This window comes from Diadema antillarum, unplaced genomic scaffold, assembly GCF_040938485.1.
Source record: "Diadema antillarum isolate AM-2024a unplaced genomic scaffold, OU_Dant_1.0 seq00001055_RagTag, whole genome shotgun sequence".
Classification (NCBI taxonomy): Eukaryota; Metazoa; Echinodermata; class Echinoidea; order Diadematoida; family Diadematidae; genus Diadema; species Diadema antillarum.
The window spans coordinates 237,241-263,896 of record NW_027271883.1 but is presented as its reverse complement, the minus strand read 5'-3'; the positions used below and the strand labels follow the sequence as shown (position 1 = coordinate 263,896).

General features: G+C 39.4%; 1 protein-coding gene across 1 annotated transcript in view; it reads left to right on the top strand.

Moving 5' to 3' along the window:
• Window positions 1-26,656, top strand: part of LOC139743182 (homeodomain-interacting protein kinase 1-like) — a 77,127-nt gene that overhangs the window by 30,370 nt on the left and 20,101 nt on the right. The window contains 7 exon segments of the mRNA XM_071653685.1: window positions 5,681-5,804; window positions 9,707-9,826; window positions 19,077-19,219; window positions 21,342-21,470; window positions 23,213-23,384; window positions 23,824-24,012; window positions 24,924-25,025. Coding sequence (XP_071509786.1) covers window positions 5,681-5,804; window positions 9,707-9,826; window positions 19,077-19,219; window positions 21,342-21,470; window positions 23,213-23,384; window positions 23,824-24,012; window positions 24,924-25,025 — 979 coding nt within the window.

Below are 26,656 nucleotides of genomic sequence, written 5' to 3'. Positions count from 1 at the left end.
GGCAGTAACCACCTCATTTGCATAGATGAGTGGAGCTCCCATACCCACCCCTCATTCACCAGCCCCCTCCTCCATCTCCCCCATCAATCACTTATTATACCATTTTATCTTTGCCCTCCACATACCTTGCCAGCAAGCTGGCAGGTAATTATCTCCAAGGGGGGCAACATGTGGCTAGTTGGATGGACAGCATCACCAAGGCATGACAACTACATGGTACACAAATGTAGCTCTGCCAGGGGCAAGCTCTTTAATAGGCACAAAAGTCCTCTCACAGCCCCCCCCCCCCCCCCAGCACTAAATAGAGAAGAAGTTACCCTGAATAAGTATGGATTCAGTCGATGCTAAAATATCAGAATAACACAGAAATGAAGTTTTAGGACAGTCAAACAGTCCATCCGAAAGTTATGTCTTTTTAAAATTAAAGTCCACCACTGCTAGATAAAAAGACTATCTGAACAAGAAAATTTGTTAGACCACAGTAGGATGATGATATAAAGAAAATATACAAAGTTTCATCTGTAATGAAAACTGCATTCCTTTAGTTTGTTACTGGCAGTGTGTTCAAGGATGATATTGTTCCCCCTACCTTCTGAATGGGGTTAAACCATGAACTTGAATTTCATCATGCTAGAAAAAAAAAAAAAACAAACCATGATAAATTCTCCCTTTAATATTTTTTTTACATCATTCCCATTGACTGTGACATCACATCTCATTGCCTTCTTGTCTAGTGATGGCAAAGTCCAAAAGTCAACCAGAAAATTTAAAACACTATCAATTTTGAAGGTGACAGAAATGAAATGTAGCGTGAAATATGGCCCCTCTCTTGCCTTTAAAGTTGACCAAAAAAAGAAAAAAAGAATATGATTTTGAAGGGTACACAACTTCTAAACCAGCTAATTGTGAAAGAAATGGCAGATACATTTGTACCACGTCAATACAGACATCATGTTTTCTCAGAAGTGAGTCAGTTTCAAGAACCCCAAAAATGATTTGCCTACAGTTTGGTGGCACTGTGAACCAACAGAACTATAAATTTTGCAAGTCTTTTTTCATACTTAGTTTTCAGTGTTTTGGATTTTTGTGTTGTTTTATTGCTTTGCATACAATGCTGATTCAGATGTCATGTGTAGGTTGTATTACATGGGAATGGTTTGTTTTTATTATTCTTTCTGTATTTTTCTTGTCATCTTTGCATCAATTCCAGGGTAACTGACTCATCTTTTCAATGAATTCAATTATTTTATTGCCATATTATGAGAATGTGAGATTACAACTTGCACTTGTTGTTTAAAAAAAAAATGCAGGCATATTTGAGCAGAGATGAACCTCTTAAAGTGCCATTGCACTTCAGTATATGTGTTTGAGAATACAATGTATACACAGTAGCTTTGATAAACAGAGGAATGCATAGAATGGTCATAGAAACATCATCAAAGGTGTCAATTTGGACCCAGGTTTACTAAAACATTTCTGAAATTTAAAGTTTCACATGTTTTCACTGAATTTTTGAATTGATTACCATGGGATATGAATGCAAGTGATTAGCTTAGGTGATGATGTTGTCTATTTCCTTCATACACATTGTGTCCAAAAAATGTCAAGAAATCATCTTTGTTGTCAATAACTTGATTCTTCATAATGCCATAAGAAGTTATTGCTCTCCGTACAGTACAATAAATGGATGCGAGGGTCACAACTTTTTCCTTTTCATTTCATATACTGGTATTCAAAAGAAAGTTTAGTGAGGATCCCTGTTCGGGATGAATAGGGGAGGAGAGGCTGTGACATAATTTCTACATACAGACCTGTAATTCACATTTTCATGAAGTTTTTCAAGTATGTTATGGTGTATTATACGACTGTTTTGTGAGAATGTGAAGCTCTAGAATTCCAAAAATGTTCTCATTTTGCATCAGATTTTCATAATAATCCTGTACCATACTGTAGTTTCCCCTTGATTTTTAAACTTTGCACATACTTTTAGTCATCAAAGCCAGCCGGCATCAGGATGTGGAAAGGTGCTTTAAGCTTGAAAACTACTTGTGAAATACTGAGTTTGACTAGAACTTTGACTGCAGTACAGCTATCTAGACAACTGTACACCGTAGGTACAGCATAGCCAAGACATTTGTTTGTTTGTTTATATTAGCAGGGTACGGGTATGTCCGCGGAGTCATGGGACTTGGTGTGCCGAAATTCTTGTAATGCCACTCATTTAATGTGTGACTCTCAAGAGGTGATGGTTTGATTCCGTGACGTCGTAACAGTTCGCCATAGAAGTCCCAGATGCGAGAGTGTGGATGATTGTTAAAGGTCTCTGAAGGTTGATGACAGTGTGCACATGTTATGATCGTGAGCATGCGTGAGTTATTAATGTATCATTGTTGTCGTAAACAAGTCGAGAAACTTGCTGACCACTTTTAATGTGTGCCTTGCGACGATGTCTCCAAGTGATAGTTTAGCTGTGAGAAGATTGTGTGGCTTCTGGCAAAAATATTGGTGCAGCTGCAGAGACGTGAAAAAAGAGGCAGATGCTTGAGGAAAATTTCATGCATTTTTTAGAAGTTGGGACAACGAATGACCTTGTTTTTATTCTGATTAGGGCTATTCGAACGGTATTGCCCCCATCCCCGTCCTACCATGATTGGAACTTGGAACGTAAAGAAGACCCATTTGCTAGATAATATTCCAGTGATTCAAAACCCATTGCCAGACCATGGTGTGGAACTTCTCTTCATTAAAAGCCTGTATTTCCTTACTTGTGTCACACCTTCCTTCCCTTTACCTACACTATCAGCTTCCCACTTCCCCCTTCCCCCAAGTTTCAAGTGTGTCCCATGTGTGTGAAGACATGTAGGGATTGCTAATATTGTATGTGGCAGGCAGAATGTGTTGGCACACAATGCCTGCATAGTATTAGGGGGGGGGGGGGGGCGTTCCCTCACTGTCACTGGTCTTTAAACCGGGTCCGCTTGATCTTGCGAGCAGGACGAAGATCACAAAAATTTGTGTTGCACAAGTACAGAACTCTGTAAGGGTATTAAAAAAAAACCCAGTGAATTCTTGGCCAGCTTGAATAATTTTTAGGTCGAGCAGTTGAAGATACTTCAAACCAAAAGCACACTCTAGTCAACGTTAGCAAAGTACAGTTGTATAGTGTGTAATTGTCGCCAAATACAGTATGCAGGTTGTGGCATCTTTATTTGTTTGATTTCAAAGGCACTGTCACATTCATCCTTCATAATATGCTGCAAATGGCTCAGATGATACAATCTTGAGGGATACTGTGATGTGCTAACTTTGCCTGTGTTTACAGATGTGTCCAAGGGGGGTTAAAATTTAATCTCAAAACAAGAATGGATATAATACATTAAATTTCTGATGTGAAGGTGGATGGCAATATGCATGAAAAACAAATGGACCTTCATACATGACGTGTAGGTTCTCAAAAGCTTGGAAAGATAAGGCAATGTTTTTTACAGACAGAGGCTCTTGGGTAAAGATGATCTCGGGTGATTGATGGTCGACCTCATAAGGTATTATGACTCACCAAAAATTTTCGAAACATGAAGTTAGTCTCAACCGAAACTATACGATTCCTTTAATATGGGAGGTCACAAAACTGAGCAAACTGTACCACTCTGAAAAATCTGATATCAGACTGTTGTTTTGTTTTACACTGTTGCACTGTGTTTGTGTGAAGGTCTGTCAGATACAAGTATACATTTACCATGTAGGCCTACAAAATCAGAAAGAGAGATGTGAGATTGTCATCAAACATCCAGAATAAGTTTCAGGTATCTTTTGAAATTTATCTGTGTCATGGATAGAGTTTGCTAAAGCTTTATTAAAGTTCATCCCCCCCTGGGAGAGACTGATACCACATTCTCGCCATCAAGATAGCGTGGTGATGACGGGATGCTTGGTTGGATTGGTTGTCGAAGAGATGGAGATGGAGACAGAGATCATGGAGATGGAGGCGAGAGAAGTAGCAGGAGGAGGAGGGGGATAGCATCCTTGGCAAGCCTTGTGGCAGGCATTCTTGGTTCCCAGCCAGGCATTCCAGGCGATGGGAACAGGGCGCGGTCCCGCCGATGATGCATTCTGTGGGCCGGAGGAGGAGGAGGAGGAGGAGGAAGAAGAGGAAGATGTCGAGGAGGATGATTGTACAGTGTGGTTGTCGTGTCTGTTCTGTATCCAGTGCCAGACACTTCTCTGTCGCAGCCCTTTACAAGGCAGGGCTTGTCGGCTGGCTTGTTGGCTGGCTGGCTGGCTGGCTGGTTGGATGACTGAAGTGATATCATGGTGTCATGCTGCAGACTATTGTATGTTAAGCGTGCCATGTGTGTTGCACATACGTCTGCCCTCCCACTGTACACACTCATCCACAAAAGAGCATTTGTGTTGAAACTGGAGCAAATTTGCATTGCACACATCTTTTCTTTCTTTTTTTCCTCCAACGAAAAAAAAAAAAAAGAGAGAAAGAGAAGTTTGCCCATTGCACAATGCTCCAGACAAATCTTGACTTTGTCTTTGTGTCCACCCTTTGGCAACTTTGTTGTTTTCAGTAGGTTAGCATTGAAGGTTCTACAGAGTTGAAATGACTGTAATGGTCTTTAAAACTGGGAGAATGTTTTTGGATGTTTCTGATGTACTATGTGTGATCACGCTCTTGTTTGTGTGTGTGTGTGTGTGTGTGTGCGTTTTTTTTTTTTTTTGGGGGGGGGGGTGATTACCTGGTTCACCCATTTCCTGGTCAGTCAACTTTTAACCGTCCTTGACAAATCTTTCAGAAATATTTAATAGCAAGTTGATACAGATGTGTGTTTCAAACACTAGAAGGATGGCAATGATAACTAACAATGATTGTCTTATCTAAATACCCAGGGTAGGCTCCATGGTGTTAACACTGTTCTCTGTGTTGTGTTGAAATAATATGGCATATCTTGCAAGGTTGTAAACACTTCACAGAGACAAAGACTTCATCGTAGCATTTGCCTGCAGGGAAATCAAATTTTGTGTGAGTTTAAAAAGTTGTTATGCTACAATCAGTTGTAACATGGAACAAGGAGGTTTTTTCTCTCTGTCTCAAAAGTTCATTGTGTCAACTATGATGTTTTGCATAGATGACAAGTCAATTGTAATTATATTTTGTATACTTTTGGGATTTATGGACAATGACGTTTAAAAGAAATCATTAGAATTTGCTGGAGAACATCGAGTTCCAACATGAATATCAGTTTGTGTGACTATTACTATAATTGTAGGTGATACAAATTTGGGTCTCTGTGCAATTTATCTCAAAGTCACCAACTCTGTTCAAAATAATGCTCAGAATGTGTTTGATTTTCTTTCCTGTCCATCCAAACTATTCAAATCAGGCAGTGATAATTTATGACTTTCCCAATTAAGGTGATTCATACATTTCCCTGATGCAAGAAAATGACATTAAACACCCTTCTGATAATACCCGAATACAGACAAAAAACAGACCCCAAGATGGGGAAAACAGGGTATGGCGTAAATATACAGTCCAGGAAATCCCACGGAGGAAATTGCAAACCCATCAAACCATGTGACAGTCAGCTGAAGGGATTGTTTGGTATGATTATTATCACAGGGTCATTTATAATTTCTTTCTTTCTGTTTGTTACTCTTTCTCTTTCCACTTCAGGGCACCGGAAATCATCCTTGGTCTGCCGTTCTGCGAGGCCATTGATATGTGGTCCCTTGGATGCGTAGTGGCAGAGCTCTTTCTGGGATGGCCGCTCTATCCAGGAGCGTCGGAGTACGACCAGGTACAGTATGGGAGGCTCTCCACATCCCCTTAGGTGTGGTCCTCGTTGCCATGGCAGCAATGATGACATCTCTTTGTGTGTCTGCGTGTGTGTGTGTTTAGAGAAGATAGGTCCAAACTTAAATACGTATTTGACTATGATGGGGATAGCCATTAAAGTTCAGTAATACATTTCATAGAAATTATGATGATGAAAAAAAGCAAAGCGCTGAGCATGGATTTAAGTATAAATTCTGATTTTTGTTACAGGTTTTATTTTGATGGGAATCTGCTTAATCTTTTAGACTGAAAATTGTAAATTTATTTACAATACGTACCATATTTCCTCCAGGTTTTATTATTAATGAAAGAGAATAGTTGCAGCAATTTTACTTCTAGTTTTGTCATGATATTAAAAGTCATTGCTTAATACTGGCGCTGGTCTGACGGTCACAGACTTGTAAAAGTCATTATTGGGCCAGTAATTTTTAAGGAATTGCCACATGACCGGTAAAAAAAAATTGCATTTTCGGGGCACTTTGTGTATCAAATGTATCAAATGAATGGTGTTTTGATACTGAAAAAGGAGTGGGTTGAATACTTTAAATAGAGCAAATAAATGTGAGTCATTATTGCTGACCGCAAATAATAAGCCCTTGATGAAGGCCCCCCTCCATACAAAACAAAACAAAACAAAACACACACATAGCAAACAACGACAACAACAAGCACAAAATGTTCGCCTCCATTGAGACTTTGGTGCTGCATTCAAGGTGCGCCAGTTTGGAGTTGACTAGTTAATAATGTGATTGATTTTCCATGGACCTTTTGGACCAGGCCTTGTAGAGAATGAGAATGTAAATGTACAAGTGTTTGTGCAAAAGTAATGAATAGTGCTTGTTTGCAGCACTGGTGTGTGGGATATCATGAAGGCCTATAATGGTCAATACAAGTTTCTACCTACCAGGATAGTGAGTGTGGGATGTTTGCGTAACCTTTCCTGTGTACTGCCCTCTGTATGTACCATTATGACTAGTCCCAGACTAAAATGGCTCTGAGAAAAAGTCTGCTATCAAGATTATAGTACTATGCAGTAAAAAAGTGGTGTGATCTACAAATTGTAGACATCTACTCTAATGTAGATGCTTTACGATGTAATTCTTGTTTGTTGGACATGATGCTGGACATCATTTCAATATTTTGTTTAATAGATAATACCTAGGTGCTTATTTTTATTATTATTATTTTTTTATACTGGTCGTTAATACCATTATTATCATTGTACAATTTGTATTAATGGCATCATCAATACCAATATTAGTATTATGGTACATTGTATGTTGAGTGGGCAAGGGAAGAAATAGGGAAGAAGGTTGTTTATATTGTTATTGTGTCTATAGCATTTGAAATGCTTCTGAGATTATTGTTTTTATTACATCCCCTGCTTAATAGTCCCAGACATTCAAGTACATGCTGGGATAAAAGTGTGTGAAACATTCTGATCACACCATGCACATGCTTCCCATGACACTTGTCATTAGCATTGCAGACAAGCACACTTTAATGTCACGTCTTTGTTACATGCAAGCATTCACACATTGTCTTATCCTGGCAAGGGTAATTTAGATTCTCTTTTCCATGAAGCACAGGAAAATGTGTTCATAGTTTGTTCCAGCACGTGGAACCAACATGTGACTACGTCTGTTTTGTCGTTCAATGTACCATAAAGTAGTAGACTGTGCAAAAATATCTACTGTGCAGAGCGAGCCTGGGGGAGTATTCCCCTTCTTTTTCTTTTTGTCCCCAGGGTGGAATTGAAGACGAGAACCATCAAATAGCGTACCAGCATATTTACCACTGACGGAAGTATTTGTATCGTTAAGCGAGAGGTCAGAATGAATAATACAGTATGCCAGTAATGGAAAAAGAGAAACAAAACCAAGCACACATAGTGCAGTGTTCTTGGTAAAGGTACAATGTACTCCAAACAAATTCTGTAACCCAACCACCAGCTTTATTATACGCTTGGCAAATCACGGAGGTCTCGACAGTGAATCTGGGATTCTTTTTTCACTGATAGCAGGTTTGCACCTCTGTGCTCTTCAAATGTTGGCATAGTGCTGTAACATAGTCAAATTGGAGCCGTCCATGAAGCCTGCCATGCTCAAGTTTTCAGCTACACACTGAACTAAAATGCCCTCAGGATTTGAGTCCTGATTGAGATTTAATTTTGTCACCTGAATGAAAGGCATTTGAAAGAAGAGTCAGTCATGTCTACCAGGATAATGATTTATTAATTTATTGGAAAGTGGTAAAATAAAGAAGAAGAACATTAAAAAAACCCTTTGTGGCCATACTTTGTGGGTGTGAATTGGGTCATTGGACACTCCTGCACAGACAAGGGTGCGTGATGGTGATTTGGGAGGTACATTTTGTACATAGGAACAGGGATAGGAGATTAGAAAGTCTTATAAGAAAGGTCAGGGGAACAGTTCAGAAGTATTTTTAGGTGATGTGTCAAATAACAGGGATATGAGTTGCAGCGTCGTATTTAAAGACAACACTTGGTTTAAAGGGGGTATCAAACGCCAAACCTGTATGCAGCCAGCTCTACTTGTGTGCTTTCTACCCTTGCAGCCTGCCGACTGTTTCCGTTTTTATAGGAATATTCTTCTCTGTTTAAAAAAAAAAAATAATAATAATGATTAAACTTTGTGTTCCAATTTTTGTCAACACCTGCTGATAGTAATGTGTGGGAGGTGGGTGAAAATTTCAATTTTTGCATTATTTTCTCCCAGTTATTGTTCTGAATTTTAAAGTTGGCAGGCATGCTCCAGACTTACAACACTACCAAGATAAATTTTGTTTATGAATCAACCCTACCATTATCCAAATTTATAGTACTTGGAATAAAAAAAAAAGGAAATTGGTATTGTGTATAAAAAATCATATGGAATTCCCAACAGAAAAGTCATTCAAGAAAAAAGTAAATGATAATAACACACGACCTTGTTTCTGCATAGGGTAAAAGAAATTACAGTTAAAGACTTTGTAGGCTAGTATAGGGAGATATGGATGGCCTATTAATGATTCGATTTTCATTTGCTGCACACCAAGATACATTTGAAAAGCACATATATGTGAATGGTGCCATCCACAGCGAACATGTGCATCTAAGCGTTTATCGGGAACAGTCCACTTGATTGGAGGTTCTTTGGCTGTGTGTGTACATAGAGCTCAGTGATGAAGAGTACCATGGTGCACAATTCCTTTAAAATGGGGATCGACGAATAATTGAAGACCAAAACTAAAACAGAACACAACACAACCATATAGCACCCACAATATGGCATGTGTTGTGGATACTAGTAATGCAAAGAGTTTGTAGCATGTTTTGGTAATTATGTGTAATTTCGTAGTGCAGCAGAGACAAAATGAATTTAAAAGAAATAGTGAAAGATGATACTTGTACGCATGTCACCATATCAATTATAAGAGTGTTTTCCTCATACTGTTTTAGTTTTTGCAGTTTGTTTTGTTTGCTTGGTTTTTATTTTTGTAGTTGATGTTTATTCTGTGGGTACCATCTCAGCTTTTCCCACCCTGGGACAATTTCGTTATAAACATCCGAAAGCTTCAATGATATGCTTTCGAGAAATATACAAATTGAAACTGAAAGTTAGATTATACATGCTCAAGAGTAATTCATTTTACAGTTCGCGTGATGCGACCATGGTTTGCAAATTAAAGTTATACATGCAGGAGACACTGTCAACGCAGACCTGGTAAGTGGATTGCAATTAGGTTAACCCCATTTTCTTGGGGCACATTGATGAAGTTTTAATCGAGAAAATTGCTTTCTGTAGCATTCCATTCAGACGGCTCTTCCCTTATGTCATATCTCTCTTGTATTTCTCTCACCAGATCCGGTACATCTCGCAGACCCAAGGCCTACCCGCGGAACATCTGCTGAGCGCTGCCACCAAGACGACGCGCTTCTTCAAACGCGACGTAGAATCCAACTTCCCCCTCTGGAGGTTAAAGGTGAGCTCACTTGGGCAGAGAAGAAGCATGTTTAAAATGCTGCGAAACACTCTCACAAAGCAACTCCAAATATCCCTTTATATCACTGATGACATGACCTATGTAGGTGGAACCAATATTTTTACACTATTTTTACATTTCATTCAAACCTACACTTTCATTCACATTCAGACCTATTCATTTTTAATAAAGAACCGTAACTTTAATATGCCAGCCAGAAAAAGGGGGGGGGGGGGGGCTTCTAAAATAAGGAGAAAAGATGATATAATGGATTTTGCAATGAGTCAGGTGCTTTTGCTATGTCTATGGATGAATGAGCTATTCAGACAATAATACTGAAGCCCCTGAGTTACGACTGAAATAGACATTAACATAAAAAACAGCCCTCAAACCAAACAGATCTGAAGGCAGAATGATATTTTGTGCTAGATCAATTCTCATTTGTTATGATTGCATCGGGTGCCCACATTAATGCTTTGCACTCGACTGTTTTCCTGACCTACACCTACAATGTACACAACAAAAGCATATGTAGCAAGAAAGAGTAGCAACAAAGCAAGAAGAGATGACGTAACAGATATTGAAATAGATAATTGGAGATAATTCAGGCATTGACCTTTTAATAGCAACAGATTTCAAACACTAGTCGGGAGCTGCACACTGATAGAATTGTGGAGGTTTACCATAGCAGTGTATATTGAGCTTTATTCTACCAATGTGGATAGATTGGTCATTTATAGGCATATGGCAGGGAAGTCATACTACACGGAGTGGATTTCCTGGTTCATACGGAGCAGTCGGTAATACATGTAGTGGTATGGAAATTTTTGTTTTGAATGCCATCTGTGTGACAGTGGAAGTGGTCATGGAGCATGTTCAGACGTAAAACTGAACGCAGCAGGAAACAGTGGTTGATTTAGTTGATGCATTGTACATTGTACAAGTTTTGTGCCTACATGTTGCTATGTTCACACCTAATTCATTTTATACACGTTCACAGATGACAGGCATGATATAGCGACCAAAATATACCAACAAAATCTAACAGCAATTTGGTTAGTGTAGAATGCTAGTCTCAATGCAAGGGATGTTATTTACACAAGTTGACTTATAAAATACAGCACTGAGCAGTTTGTATAAAATCGTACTGTGTTTAAAATACAGAACAAAACTAAAACATGAATTTACAACTTTGTATAAAACAGATCTATTGTCCAGTAAGAATTTGCTGGAGCGAGCGTATATATGCGTTTTGTTTTTTTATAAGAATTAAATACCCTAATTCACTGGAGTGAAATGTACAAAAAGATGGTTGTCTATAATGTAAAAAAATTTAAAAACTCAGTACTACTACAGTAATAGTGCAAATGTTAAAAACTCAGTACTTGTTTCTGACAGTTTCTACGTCAGTGATTTTGATGACAATACGCTGAACATTGCACACAGGCACAATTTATACTTTGCAAGTTGACCCACTTTTCTGCATTCTTCTCTCTCTCGTACGTTGTACATGTACACGTCTGCTCGAGATTGATGTGCTACAGTTGCGCCTTGGAAGCTAATGTGAAAAAAAAAAAAAAATCCATGTGTATGGGTGATAATAAGGTATTGTCCCCTCCAGACCTGTTGCACATTGCTCCGTTCAGCGAGCCCTCTAATTGAGGGTATCGCCAATACATAGGTGCCGTGCACAGAGCAGCGTTTTAGATGCATTATGGGATAGCTCATGGGACAAACTTGCCCCGGTTTTGGCTGCACATGCACTTACAACACGCTCTGTCTTTATAAAGAGGTATTTTTTGTTGAAGATTTCTTCGCTTTCCATCATGTGACCTGCACATTGAAGCCTTGCAGTAGTGAACCATGACTCTAGTGACCACAAATCAGTAAAGCTTAGACACTTTCAACTCTTTTAAGCTGAATTATAGTCAAGAAAAAAAGGGCTAACAACGGAAAAGCAGACAAAGAACTCCATTGAATCGTATGGGAACTGCGACTCGCATGAGACAACCGGAAGCAAACAAGGGATCGAGGAATCCCACAGTGCACCTGTGACAGAGCTCTGTATCGTGCTCAGGAGTTTTTTAAGTCATTGGCGATAGCGAGAATTGTAGCTCCTTCCTTGCTTTTCATTCTTTCCAGTGCTGCCCCTCTCTCCTCACTAGATATGAAAGGATATTTTCAATGTAGTTCTCTCGACGGTATGTTCTATCTTTATCAGGTTATAAGAAAGTGTATCCTTTAAATTCAAAATTTGCCTGCCAGTAGAATTTTGTGTGGCATGCATGGTGCACTCTGCGTGCAACTTTCTGAATTTTAAACCAAAGTGTGGTTGGCCGCCCTACTACACTGTGTACAACTGTACCTTCAGCCATACACATGTATCAGCAAAACGGTGCACACAAGCTCTTTAAAGAACTAGAGATTGTACTTCTGATATTCAAGCACACTTATCATTGCAATTTATTGCAGTACGAAACTTCTTGTTCTCCAGCCTCTGTCCATGAGGGTAGTTGAGGCTTTCTTTGCTCTTTCTTTATTTTGTCTTTATAGTCAAGAGGTCTACGATTAACCTCCAAACATAAAGGTGTCACAGATGAAGGCAGTGGTTTGCATGAGCAGTCAGCAGAGGGACATTGAGGGATATAGAACGTTATGAAAGTTCTCAGCTAATAAGAAAACAGTATGAAATCAACTGCTACCTTTAATGTCATGTGACACAGGTTTTTAAAAGCAATTAAAAGTAAAGGTTTTAGTTTATTTGACCATGATGTCCTGTTTGTGTTCCTCCCTGTGTGCTTTAAAAAGGACTGAAACTAAGAGTTGATTTCCATGTGACTTTGTAGAGGACTCCCCATTTTGCTTGGTATTTACTGCAAGGACAAATGAACGCCCTGTGTACAAAGTTTTCAGCGGAAATTGAATGCTGGTTAAATAATAATTCTGAACCTCTAACAAAACTCACAAAGAGTTTTCTAGTTTTGAGCCAGGTGACTAAAATGTTACGCTTATAATGCAGATTTGACTTGTCAGCAGTGAAATGTCCATGTTATCTCAGTCACCCATATGACCGACTCAAACATTTCTCAATCTTCCACTGGTGTCTTACACTGTATGCCAGATATAAAAACTTGATTCATGGGCTTCTTTCTTTTCCAAGTATTTACAGAAGGTACCGGTATTTAGACCCTTTTGTTATTTTTTTCTTCTTCAAACAATCACTTTATTGGACAGTGCATCAACGGATACATGAAATGCCTGGGTCAATAAACCAGTTAACGACATATTGCAGAGGCATCATACCGGTACTTGATGCATTGGCCCTGCCTGTCCCCGCGTTCACATTGGTCTTTTTTACGACTGACCGTTCACATTGGTATCTCATCTGTCCCCGAGCTGTGGGGGCAATTGGGACTTGGGGCGAGCTCTGCCAGGAATAGCGCATGCGCACATTTGATGACCACAGCTGGACGCTATCAATTTCGCCCCAAGGTCACTCTCCCCTCCAAATCTTGTCCCCGTACCCGACTTGCTTGGCGGGGACGGGGGGACAAGTCCCAGTGAGCGTTCACATTATGGTTTTGGAGGAGAAAGTCCCACAGCTCGGGACTTTCCCTGCGTCGCGGGGACCAATGTGAACGCGGGGTGTATGGGTAAGATTATCGCTGACAGCTGGGTAGCTTGGTGGAGGTGCTCCAAAGATTTGCCTCACATAGCGACAATTAATGCGTGCAAATTGCATTGCCAGTGTTGAAATGCATCAAGTGTGGACTGGGTAGATCGTGTAGCTTGTAGAATGTATTCCTTTAGGAAGTAATAAAGTATGGTATCGGTACATTTGAATGTGATATTTAGTGAAAGAATGATAATGATAATGGAAAAGTCCAGCCCATTCCAAACAAGTATTAAAAGAATGCAGGACATCAAAAGAACATTCAGCATCTAACTTTTGTAGCTCTTCATTCCCAAGAAGTTGTACAATACGCAGTGATAGTACAGCTACATGCATTCAAACAGAATATTAAAGTTACATGACATCCAAACCAATGAAAAGGAACAAAGAAGGGAAATGTCTTGTAAGCTTTAAAAAGATATAAGGTACACTGAGTATACATGTCATGACATGTACTGTACAGTGTGTCCATATAAAATAACCAGCATGACATGTTGATATGCATACAAATAAATTGCCCACTGTAATTAATATGTATCCATTACATGTAGAACCATAATGGCCTCTACTGATAGATCGCATGAAGTAATTTCAGCGATTCCCTTCTGCTAGCCTTTATTCCAGATGTACTGAATTCAAATCCAGCTCTTTCAATATTTTCCACAAGTCTCTGTGTGGGTGGGGGAGAGGCAGGGTTGGTGATTATGTATCCATACACATCTTAGTTTTAAATCATTTCTGGAAAGTCTCATTTCAGGCAACTGCATCAGCAGTTTCAAATTACTATTATTTCTTAGGCCTATCATAAAGCGAATGGGGATATTTGCAGGTATTTGCTTGGGTTTGATAGATAATTGGGGGAGGGGGTGGTAATCAGGGTTATGAGACCATGATTTGAAGATATTTCTCTTCTCAAGTTGTAGGTTTCGTTGCAAGACAATTGTTGATTTGAAAATAATAATAATTTGAAAAAAATGGAAAGAGGAATGCTCTGGATGTACATTTGTAAAAGTCTGGGATAAGACTAGCCATGTCAATGCACCTGTTGGTATACCTGATGCTGCAAAGGATTGCACACACTGAATGCAATGAGGCAGGCTTGGGAGGAATAGCTTGCAATACTACAATACCTCAGTCAGTCTCCTGCATGCTGATCATCCTATGTCATGTGACTTTTGTCTCCTTCTGTATATCACAGTCAAGGGTAGTCTTCTACTCAACCTGGTACAGACTGTATTTACAAAGTTATGCACTTCAAGGAAATAACCATAATACTAGGATACTGGTAGTGCTATACCGGTACTGTACATTTGTCGACTGTACTGCTACCACTGTTTAAACTTTGATCTACTGTTGGTGGTAATGATGATGGTGATGAACTTGATAATGATGATAAAAATAATACTAATAGTACAATGGTTGTCGTACTGTTGATGATACTTGTACTAGGCCCTATTCATTCACAAATCAAAGATGGCATTTTTTTAATTTTTTTTTTATAACTGTATCATCAGAATGGTATTTTAAAACAAAGGCAATGTCATTCGCTTTCTATAGCCCGCCATATCCTTGCCATCACATTTCTGCTATTCGATGCTGTATCTTTTTGAAATGTTTATTCATATATTTGTGATTTTTTTTTTGTTTCTGTGTTTATTTATTTTTATGATTCATTGTTGATGTTTCACATATTCAAGTAAACTATTCAATACGAATCTGGACCCTTCATTGTCTAAATTTCTATTCAGATTGTTTGCTTTGGTTCAAAGATTTTCAAAGGCCTCTTGTGCTGCAGTTGCTGACTTTATACACTTTTTTTTTAATTGGCAGCACAATTTAGGAAGGGGAGCACCTGTTTGCTCTCAAATTGGCAAATTTTTGCACATTTCTTTTTGAGTTTGTGCCGATTTTAATGTGATGGGTTTAACCAGTTTATGTCCGATGATCCTTCTTCAGCATGAATGTACAGTACCTGTGCAGTGATATTCAGAGTTGCCAATGTAGTGATGGCAAGGTGATTATTTCTGCTGTAAAATGACAGATGATTTGATGGGTCAGTGTCATAATGTCATTATCACAACTTTTCTTTTTCCAAATTTTCATCTCTTCCTTTCTCTTTTCTTTCTCCCTTTAGGCATATACTATAAAAAAATACTGATGTATACATGTACTGTATGGCATCAAAAAGCAGCATGTGTGTGCGTCAGTGAATATGGGCCTGATTTCAAAGACTAGGCGGATGAATATTTGAAATGTCAAGCACATGTCAATACTGTATATCATGATGCCCTGGGTCCACCTATCAATATTGAAAGCCATGCAGGAAGATGTGCTTTGTAAAGAAAGTCCATTGGAGGATTTCTATATTTACGAAAGAAAATATCAGGTTCTATATTTTGATATACCATTGAAATGCGCTGGGCGATGATAAACTTTGCCTGATGATGAATGCCGTGCCTATAAAAGCCGTCGTGGGCGGCAATCAATGTGTTGTTATAGCTTCTCATTAGGTTCAGTGTTCTCCCAGACCATATGCAGATAGAATCAAACATAGTCTGACCATTAAAGTAAAAGATCTTTAAGTACTGTATTGTTTGAAGAAAAAAATTCAACCAAAGCTCTGCTTTAGCCATCTGTAATAAAATACAACAAGATATACAAGAGCCTCAAATTGAGATAGGAAGAAGAAGGAGAAGAAGAAGAAGGAATTGGAGAGGACCCGACTGCTTTTATAGTAGAATGTGGGTGGCATAGTGTCATGCAGCAGACTAGATAAGAAGGAAATACAAAGGGGAATGGGTTGGCATTCTTTGTGATATGCTGGCATAACCCCAACAACAGCAGGTATTGTACATTTTTTAAGTGCATTCTGTCTTTGAAAGACTTGGGAACATAATGCTCCACCTCCAGTACAATGTATATGTGCTCATAAACACATGCTTCTATTTTTTATTTTTTATTTTTTTTTGTGGTTAGGAGTAAACAAGAAAATGTTGCGCCTTCTTGTAATTCTGGGAGAGATTTATTGACACAGTGCTGTGGACCCATGATGAATTGACTTGCAGGTTTCATAGTATTCAGCGGGCCATGTGCATAAAAGTTGATACTAAATACATTGACATTGTTAAAACTCCTACAATGAACAATCCATGTAGATAAATGCAGCTGTGTGAAATTGATGCTGTCACATTTAAAATACTGCACAGTCGTTTTCATGCAGACGAAACCAGTAGAAGTTTGCAAATTTGATTTAATAGCAGGCCTATTCGTATAAAGTTGGAAGGAAGTTTACTGGTGCTGCTCAGCACTGAAAATGCAGTTGTACTGTAGTCACTTTGAGTTTGACCAATGATACACCAATCAGCCATCAGACTAGTGCAGCTGAGTAATGCATTATTAAAAGCTTCTTTGAATAGACTGATGCTGATTCGCTGAGATTTTTGCTATCACATGATGGTAGAGCAAAAGCTTGTTGAAACGAGGATTTAAAAACCATGACACATTACCTCATTATATCAGGGCCCTGTTTCATAAAACTTTTTTATCAATGACAAGTGACAATAGTTGTTATAAATAAGCTACTGAAATCCTTGCCTCTGATTGGCTTAGAGCAAATTTCAGTAGAAATGTGGCAATTGTTTAAAATTGATAACAAGTTTTATGAAACGGGACCTAGGTTTTTCACTTTATCAGAGAACTAAAAAGAAAACAAAGGAAAGATATAAAGGCTGGGACCTGCAAAATTGATACTGTTTCGTGTTTGCTTTGATAATGGACTTTTTGTACATGTATCCAACCTCTTTGGAATGAGGTTCCACTGCAGAAACAGTGGGTGTATAAATTCAAAGACATGAACTTCAGGAAATGGGGACGTGTCTCCATGGCCCCACTCTCTGGGGTTTGCCTCTTGGCTGGCGGCTCGACTTTATGTCTCACATGATGAGCCTCTTGCATTTCTTGGAAGTATCATACTTAAATCTACTAGGCCTATGCTTTGAGAGGGACTTTGACCAAGGCTAGTGCCTATGCCAGGCAGGTGCCTATTCCCTCCAGTGACACTTGTCCATCTTTTGACCGCCCAAATGTGCACCCATCATTACGCCTTCCCCCCCCCCCCCCACACACACACACACGTACACACACACGCATAAAAACACAACATACGTGCATGGGTGAAAAGGTTATTAAATAAGAAGAGCATTCTGCCCTACTGTAGGCCAGTGCCAAGAAGAAATGTCTCAGCCTGGGGATTAAATGTCAGCCTGATAACATTGTAAAGGAGAAGAAGATTCAAATTGCTGGCAGTTATCCATAGAGCATAACACAATACATGCACATGACACCATGCAAAGAGACGGTGCATCAAGCATACTGTACAGTCTATAACAGTGCATGCCAAATAATGTGATGTACAGGTGCCCTGAAGGATATAAACAGGATCATGAAGTGCCTTACACAATGTGCATGTACAATTTGTACATGTGTACAGGTGTAGTCCTTAAAATCCATTATCTTTACCAATGTGTAGTATAATTATGTACATTATTGTTCTATCTATTAAAACATGTTAGGCTCTTTTGCTATTAAAAACAGTTTTCCGTCAGATTTGAACAGCACTGTATAATCATTGGCAAAACTATCTCTTGTGTTTTACTTTTGTTTTAGGTTGGTTTGTTTCTTCTTTTTTTTTGGGGGGGGGGGGGGGGAGAGGAGTTGGCATAATGAAAATGGGTGTAGGGTGTGTCATCTTGGTCCCCTTCTAAAGTGAGTACCGGTACTCCCTGATGGTTCTTCTTTTACCTGGGATACTGTAAAACATGATGTATTCGTGGCATTAAATTTTCGCGAATTGGAGCCGACAGCCTTTTTTTCGTGGCATGAAATTTTCGCGAATTGCCACTGGCGTTCATTGCATGTAGTGTAGACAAAAACTTTCTCGTGCATTTTAATTTCGCGAATGTTGGCGCTCGCGAAATTCGCGAAATTAAAATGCACGCGAAAATTCCTCGTTTTACAGTAGTTCTGTGAGGGAGCATACTTTAGTATACTGTATAATGAGATGCAGTAAGAAAGTACAACTGTAGGAGCCATGTTGTCATGGTGATACTTAGTGGAAGAATCGAGTGGGTATGAATTTTGGGTTGTATGTGATTATGGATGACACTGAATAAAATGTTTTTGCCACTATGGGATAATTCATTTCGTCATAAGAAGTAAACTTCACTCTTGTCTCTTGACAGCTTTTGCAATAATGGCATTTCACAGTGGAAAGAGATGCCACAGTTATAATCAGTGTATTACATTGCAAAACAACATTGACAAGTGCCAAACAAAGACAAGTCTGTGTATTACAGAGGCTGCTTGTGTCTCATCTTTGAATACCATCGGTGTGATGTGTTAGAATGGTTTGAAGTCGTAATTACAGCCGTGTTTACTGCGTGATGTTCAACACTTTGTATGGCGTGCATACACCAACAAACTCTTCAGTGAAGTATGAAGTGTCTAATGTGTCTAACCCTGTACACTCAATTACTTTCAAATCCATTCTCTTTTTTTTTTCCTTTTCTTTTCTCCCAGAGCCCTGAGGAGCATGAGTTAGAGATGAACGTGAAGTCAAAGGAAGCCAGGAAGTACATCTTCAACTGTCTGGATGACATCGCAGGGGTCAACCTCCCAACTGACCTGGAAGGAAGTGAATACCTGGCAGAAAAGGCAGACAGGTACAAAATTGTATAGATCTATTTGGCTCAGAAGCACACAGTAATCTCTCCTAAATAAAACAAAACAAAATGAAGCAAAACAACAGAAAATGGGTATTGGAGGTATGCTAGACTCATTGTCCAGACACTTCCATGTTTAACTGAATGTTTCCATTTTATATGGTAAAACCAGGATTTTGGCATGCATGACCCTTTCGAGAATTAAGGTGCCAAGTTTTGCGGAAGTATAAAGATGCATGCAAAAGTTCTTTGCCTATAATACAGTGCACTGAATGCCAGTGGCAGTTTGTGAAAGTTTCATACCTAAAATGTTTCCGGTTTTTACAGTACAGTAGATGGAATTAATTTATAGAAGATACAGCATGGCCACGAAAGGAAAAAAGCCCGTTAGAAATTCTGTGGTTAAAATTGCGAAAGGACGTAAACACATCAGAGAGAAAAACACGGAAACATATCCTGCAGTACTTCGACCTAATATCATATTGACCTCTTGAGAAGCATTGTTGTCATGTGTAGGAAACATGCATCATTAGTTTGCTCTTGTTTTATTGTTTTTGTTTGTCTTCTCACGTGTTGACTGCTGATATTAGTTTATTCAAAGGACCTGCGTAGTATACAGCTCTGCCAATAAAACTTTCACTTTGTCGACCTAGACAGTGTGATGAACTTTCCTGCAATGAAGCGAGGATGTTTTATCGGCTCTAAAAGTTGGGAGTATTTTGCTCTACATTTTGTGGAATTGCAAGCATATGAAACATGTCAGGAAGGTCAAATTTTGTGCTCCTGTGAAATGCCGCTAACATAATGAAACAATGCAAATATCACTTCAAAATACTCTTCACAAAATTGCAAATGAGCAAAGCTAGCACATAGTGCAAAAAAAACCAACAAATAATGATAATTCCTCGATAGCTTTGATTACATAGACATATAAAATTTGAAGACTGATCAAAGATTATGAAATGTGAGAGAGAAACAAATTGGAAATAATATCTGTTTGTATGGATGTCCTGATATCGTGAAACATGGGAAAGAAATTAGGGCGCTATGTCTGTAGCATGATGGGATTGTGGTGGTTAAAGGGACTGTACAGTATTGGTTAAGGTGGGGATTCATGTTTTGAACATTCCTAAGTTAGATGATGAGAAACCTCTTATGAAATATGAAAGAGCATGTAATTTTAAGAAGGATTCAACATTTATTCGATGAAGATTGGTTTTTAGATGGCTGAGATATATAAAAAAAAAATGATTATAATAAAAGGCGACAGGCCATGCCTTTTATTAGGATCTCTTTGTTTTGCGTTGTTTTTGGATATCTCAGCCATTTCAAAACCGATTTTCATCAAATAAACTTTTGATACCCCCTAGAATTGCATGCTCCTTGACATCTCATAGAGTGGTTTCGGAATATCTCGCAAAACGTTAGAAGCTAAATCCTCACCTCAACCAGAACTGTACACACTCTTTAAAGAATACACAAAACATGTTATAATTCTTTGTTCTCATGTCAAAATGTACTGAGATTGAGGCGTCTGTGCGTCGCATGCTGCTCATGCCAAGAACGAGGCACGAATTGTGGACAGCTGAGATGAGACAGACAAGAAGTACATTTGACTTTATCATGTAGCAAACTGCCTATCATGAAGATGGTGCATATAGAAAAAAACAAAACAACAACAGCAGTTTTTTTGCAAGGATCACAGTGCTTGCCAAATGTACAGACAGAGTTACAATGTAGTACTTGCCAAGAACATACTGCATTGTGTAAGGTTTGATACGTGAATATATTTGCGAGGAACATAGTGTGTGTTTGTCAGAGAAGTTTTTTTTTGGATATATGTATAACATTAATGTGAACAGGTTTGAACCAATGACGGTTAGGGGTATACAATTATGTAAAATCACAGAGTGACACTTGCTGAAAATTGCTTTACTACCGTGATGATTCTCCACCCATTCAATTCTCATGTGCTGGAACAGTTCATCAAATTCTGAGCTCTTGATATTAATAATGCAGTTGTTGTAGGTATTGATGCACCCCAGACATCAGATGGTCTTGCCTAGATAAATGAAAGCAGTCAAGTTATCATGACATGCCATTGACCTTTTCTGACCTGCAGGCGAGAGTTTGTCGACCTCCTGAAGAAGATGCTGACCATTGATCCGGACAAGCGGATCACTCCTCTGGAGGCGCTCAGTCACCCCTTCGTTAGCCTCACTCACCTGGCGGAGTACGCCCACTGCCGCAAGTAAGAAAAGCCTTCCCACCCCCAAACATGCAATGGACCAGTCCATGAGTCATGGAGTTCACCCTGCCAAGCAGTGGACTATTCCATATTATGAATTCTGACCCCCCAAACAGAACGAAACAGAACTTTAACCAGGGATGGTTTCACCTCAATTACACCTTATGATAGTCTTCTGTTTTGTTTGCATTGAGGAAGTGATCGTTTCTTTTATTTTGCTTGCATTAGGGAAGTGATGATTTCGTTTGTTCTACTTGCTGAGCAGCATTATTATCATAATTCAAGTTTACAGAATCAAAGTGTTTATTCACTTGAGGGTTATTTTGTTAGTTTGGTTATTCGCTTTTGAAGGTTTGAAGGGATTCATCGGAGAAATTTGATGGAAGTAACTGAAAGCTTTTTGACATTGCTTTGAGTAACAAAAACCCATTAATTTATTTTAAAGCATGATTTGACCCAGCATATAGTGTCTATGATGTTTCAGGTATAGATGTGTGCACAGTGTTGGATTATTGCACCCAAACAAATTCAAGCAAGAGGAGATTGTCCAGGGTTGTCATGGCTAAAACAGAAGTGGTAAGAATATTCAACAAAAGAAAAAAGTGTCAAATCAGCATTAGATATGCTACACGTTGGTCAGAGCAATTCTCGTCACCCACCCAACCCCTGCTCGTTAGACGCAATTACTGACGTCTAATCTCGTGTGGTCCAAGCGTGCGTCAGTTTATGATGCGAGAATGATGGCTCGTAACTATGGTTACTTGTAGCCAGTCCATTGTTGTTGGATTTTTATGATTTTTTTTTTTTCCAGGGAAAAACTTTTTTTTTTTTTGCCCTTTGGAAACAAACATCAATTAAGAACTTCAGTATCCCATTATGAGCCAAGCTTTTTAACAGGGTAAAATTCAGCCTTCTTCTGACTATATGCAGGGCTCAACAATAATATGATTGTTTTTTTTTTTTAGTCCTCAGATTTCAAATTATAATGCCCCAAGCAAAAACAACAACGAATAGATGAATTAATAAATTGGCCTGAAATATATAAAGGAAATAGCAATCCATTTGGAATCTTGGTCACCTGATCTGGCCAACAGTAGATATCCTTTTTGGAAATTTAGTGGCCCAACATCAATTTTTATTTTTATTTTTTAAATTGGGAAATGCTTCTGATGCAAAAGGAGGAATGCCCAAGGATAGAATGTAAACAGCTCTTCTAGGCATGTTCAGGACATGAGCTTTTCCAGTGTGTAATGGATTGGAGAGCACCGTGATTGATTAAAGTGGCCAAAGTTTTGCTCGGTGTTTCAAAGCTCATTTCTGATTTTTCTTTGGCTTCTGGAGAGGGACAGCCCATGACCAGAACTCCCTCTTTTGATATTCCTGGTGAATCTCTGATTAATCAGAGTTTAAGAATTATCATGCTACCGTACTGAAGTATTACCAGCCAATAACTGATTGAATAGATTCAAACCTATGAAAGAAACCAACAAAGAAAGGGTTGAAGAAAACATTGGAAATGGAAACTTGTGACACACTTATTGAGTCCGTGATTTCATAGCTGGATTGTTTAGTACATGTGCATGTGCCATTATACTCGCTATTTTGTCTTCATAACATTCAATAAAGGTAGGATCTTGGTCACAGGAAAGTGAGGTGAGTAATTGTGCTGACAATTCTGAAAACTAGATTCTATGGCATGGGAACTGACCGTTGAATTGACCGCTGTCCCTTTTCCCCGCTCGCAGCACCAAGTCATCGGTCCGTTGCCTGGAGGTGTGCAAGAGGGGAACGCAGCTCTTCGACAGCAACCTGCCCAGCGTGCCAGCAAGCTTCGGCGGGGTCATGACCCCTACGGCCAGTGCGGGCAATCTCAACATCGCTTTCAACAACCAGCTCAACGCTGCCATCCAGAATCAGGTAGGGCCTACAACTGAATGCCGCTGAGCACATGACCTTGACAAATTTGTCTTTGTAACTTAATGTACAAGTGAAAGAAAATGTTTGCACCCAAAGATTATTTGCAATCTACTCCCATCAACGCTCAGATTCAACTATTGATACCAATCTTCAAGTGAATGTCATTCATTCATATGACACAATTTATTCTAAGGTTGATACTATTTCTTGACTACAGCTAATCACCTTTAATAGGGCATTGAAGTCAAATGTATCTCCATAGATTTTCCAATTATCATGGTAGATCTATTTCTGTCAAGACACAGGGCAAGTGCAACTACTTAAGACTCCTACAAGTAGAATCATACTTAGAAAATAATCTTGCTTTGATCTGGACATACTGTAAATGTCATGAATTTTCTAAGTCGTTGCTAAAAGGAGCAAACTCTATTTGTGCCAGGCTCACACCCAGACGCTGGGCACGTCGATCCGGTCCCAGGCGCCCGAGTTCCCCTTCCTCCAGTACCACCTGCAGTCGGGGCCCTACATCCCCTACCAGCCGCCCCAGATCGCCCAGAGGGTGTCGCAGAATACCAATCAGCAGCAGCAGGCATCCACCCAGTACCCGAGACCAGATCCCTTCCAGCAGGTGGGTACCTCTGCTTGCACCCCTCTCCCCTCTTTCCTTGCCACCCTTCTCCCTCCCTTCCACCCCAATTGTCCGTCCACCCTCCTTTCGTCTCCCCAGTTCCTCCCCCTTCCCCTTGCACAGCAGTATTGCACAAAGATCTTCCCTCCCAAGAGTGCAGACGAGTTGTAAACATGGTGCCCAAAATACCCTCATCATTCATCATGTGGCATGTGAGAGAAAAAAAAAAAAAACATACAGAAGATAAATCTAACAACAATTTAGAACTCCCAGGTGTTTTGGCAAGGTGCTAGCCAAAATTAATAAAGAAGAAAAGAGAAATAAAGCAATGTCAGATGTCTGAAAGAGTTTTTCATAGGTATGGATTATCCTGTATAGTTGAGAGCAAATGCTACGTTCAAAAGTTGAAAAAGTTCAAAATGCTTTTGCCCCAATTCAAATCAAGTCAGTTTACTTCAAAAGCGCATGTCTCAGCTATCCATGGGTGTATTATCTGTGTTCAATGCAACAATCTCCCCAAATACTTTATGATGTTGGCAGCTGGGCGTATGCTTCTTATTAGATACCTTGTGTTCGTGTTCAATCAACTTCACATACACACAAACAAATAAAAGAATTAAAGCAAAAAAAAAAAAGGAGAACAGAATAAAAATCATACAACTGGTAAAAGTAACCAAGAAGTGTTACTCTTATCCTGCTGCAACGAGTCCACATGAACAGCTGTGATTCCATGCAGGGGACCATACGAAACAATATGCCAAAGGTGAAAATGAAAATCGTCACCATCCCAAATTTAGGAAATGGCATGTAATTGCGCAATGTCACAAGAACTACTCCAAGGAAAATTGGAAGGAGATAAGTGAATGAGATACGGAGGAGATGAGAGTTACAATGTGTATTGTGGCGTCCAGCCCTTACAGGTTTACCCCGTGAGAGTAGACAATGGAGTGGCCATGGTCAGCCAGGCACCCCAGCCTCAGAGTCTTCAGCTCCAGCCTCAGCTCTTCACACAGGTCAGTAGTGTTAAACACCACACATAACACCACTGAGCTAACACAAACACCTTTGGCTTTAACAACTGCACCTTCCTTACGCCATAACCCCATTTACCATAACCCTTTGTTCTTCTTTTCCCAATTTTTAACAATGCTACCTTTTACTATTAAAAAACACCACTATCCCCTTTTTACACAATTACCTTTAACTGACATCAGAACATCTTGTTTTGGTAAACTAATCTTCACTTCACCTGTTGAGGCCGAGTCCCGAGTATACTCGGGCAGGTGTCTATGGGAAATGCGTGTTGTAGCAAAAGCAGTCCGTCCTCAACGGGTTAATATTAGTACACTACTATCCCTTTGCTTACAATCCTACCTGCACATCTTCCTTGCACCATCATCCACAGTTTACACCATTCTCCTTCACTTAACACTGCTACTCCTTCCTAACACCATAGTCCCATGCACCAATGCCCTTTTTCTTACACCAATACACCTTGTTAACACCACCATCTTGTGCTTTCACCAGTTCCCTTTGCTTACACCCATACTCCTTGCCTACAGCTTGACCCCTAGAACTCCAACACAACTACCCCCTTTCTTGTGCATACCCCCTTGCTTCATCTTGCTAATTGCTTTTAATTGGAAGCACAAATGCCAAGTCTGGTTATTTTCTGTCCATGCTGGTGTTATTCAGTTGCCAGGTGATAGAAGATCTTGTCAAGTTATCATGTCTGTCATGCAGAAATGAGTCAAAGAGATTCAATTTGCCGTTCTAAAGCCCAATAAACTTAGGAATTTTGGATCCACATACAGTGTACATATTCAAATGGATAGAAACTAGTAGACTTCAAAGGAGTTTCATTGCAGGTAAGCGCCACTTGTAAAGATTTTAGAGTAAGTTCATCCTCACACAGAGCAAAATAAACCATCCGCAGTGATACCTCACAAGGAATATTCTTGAAGTTATGATTAAGAATATCCCATATTTGTTTACTGTTTTCTCAGTTGTTTTTTTATTCAAGCAGATTTAATCGCAAATATCTCAAATTGACAAGCAATCAGGAGGTCTCAGGTTCGAATCCCAATGGAATCCCATTTTTATTGCTCAATTTTCCACTAATAAGAATTAAAGTGAACTCATTTTGTGATTAAACGTTTTTTACTTCTGCATGTTTCCATAATATAAATGTAAGTATTTCTGCGTCCATGTAGTTTGGCATATCATAAAGACAATGATGATGGGGAGAAAGGAGGTAAAGTCAGAAAGTGTTGGGAACTCATCAAAAGAGAGAATGCCTTTAATCAGGGACAAAGCAAACTTTGTTTCGAGTGTGCATGGGACTATGACATCCTGGTTTTCTGGAGCCGGCTGAGGAGAGAGTCGAGTGAAGGGGATACGGCGTAATAACCCCTGTCCTGTTGTTGTGACTCCGCAGCATATTTTTAGCCGGCCGCCCTCTATCTCTTCATCTACCATGCCGATTCTCTACAGAGCCCGTTTTCCTGTCTCCCAGCCGACCCCCACGAATATTGCTAGTCTTGGTCTCAGGCTGAGAGAAAAAAACACATCATTTCCGTGCAGCTAATTTCTAAAAAAAACATATGCAAATAATTCGTAGTGTGATTTACTACGGGCACTGCTG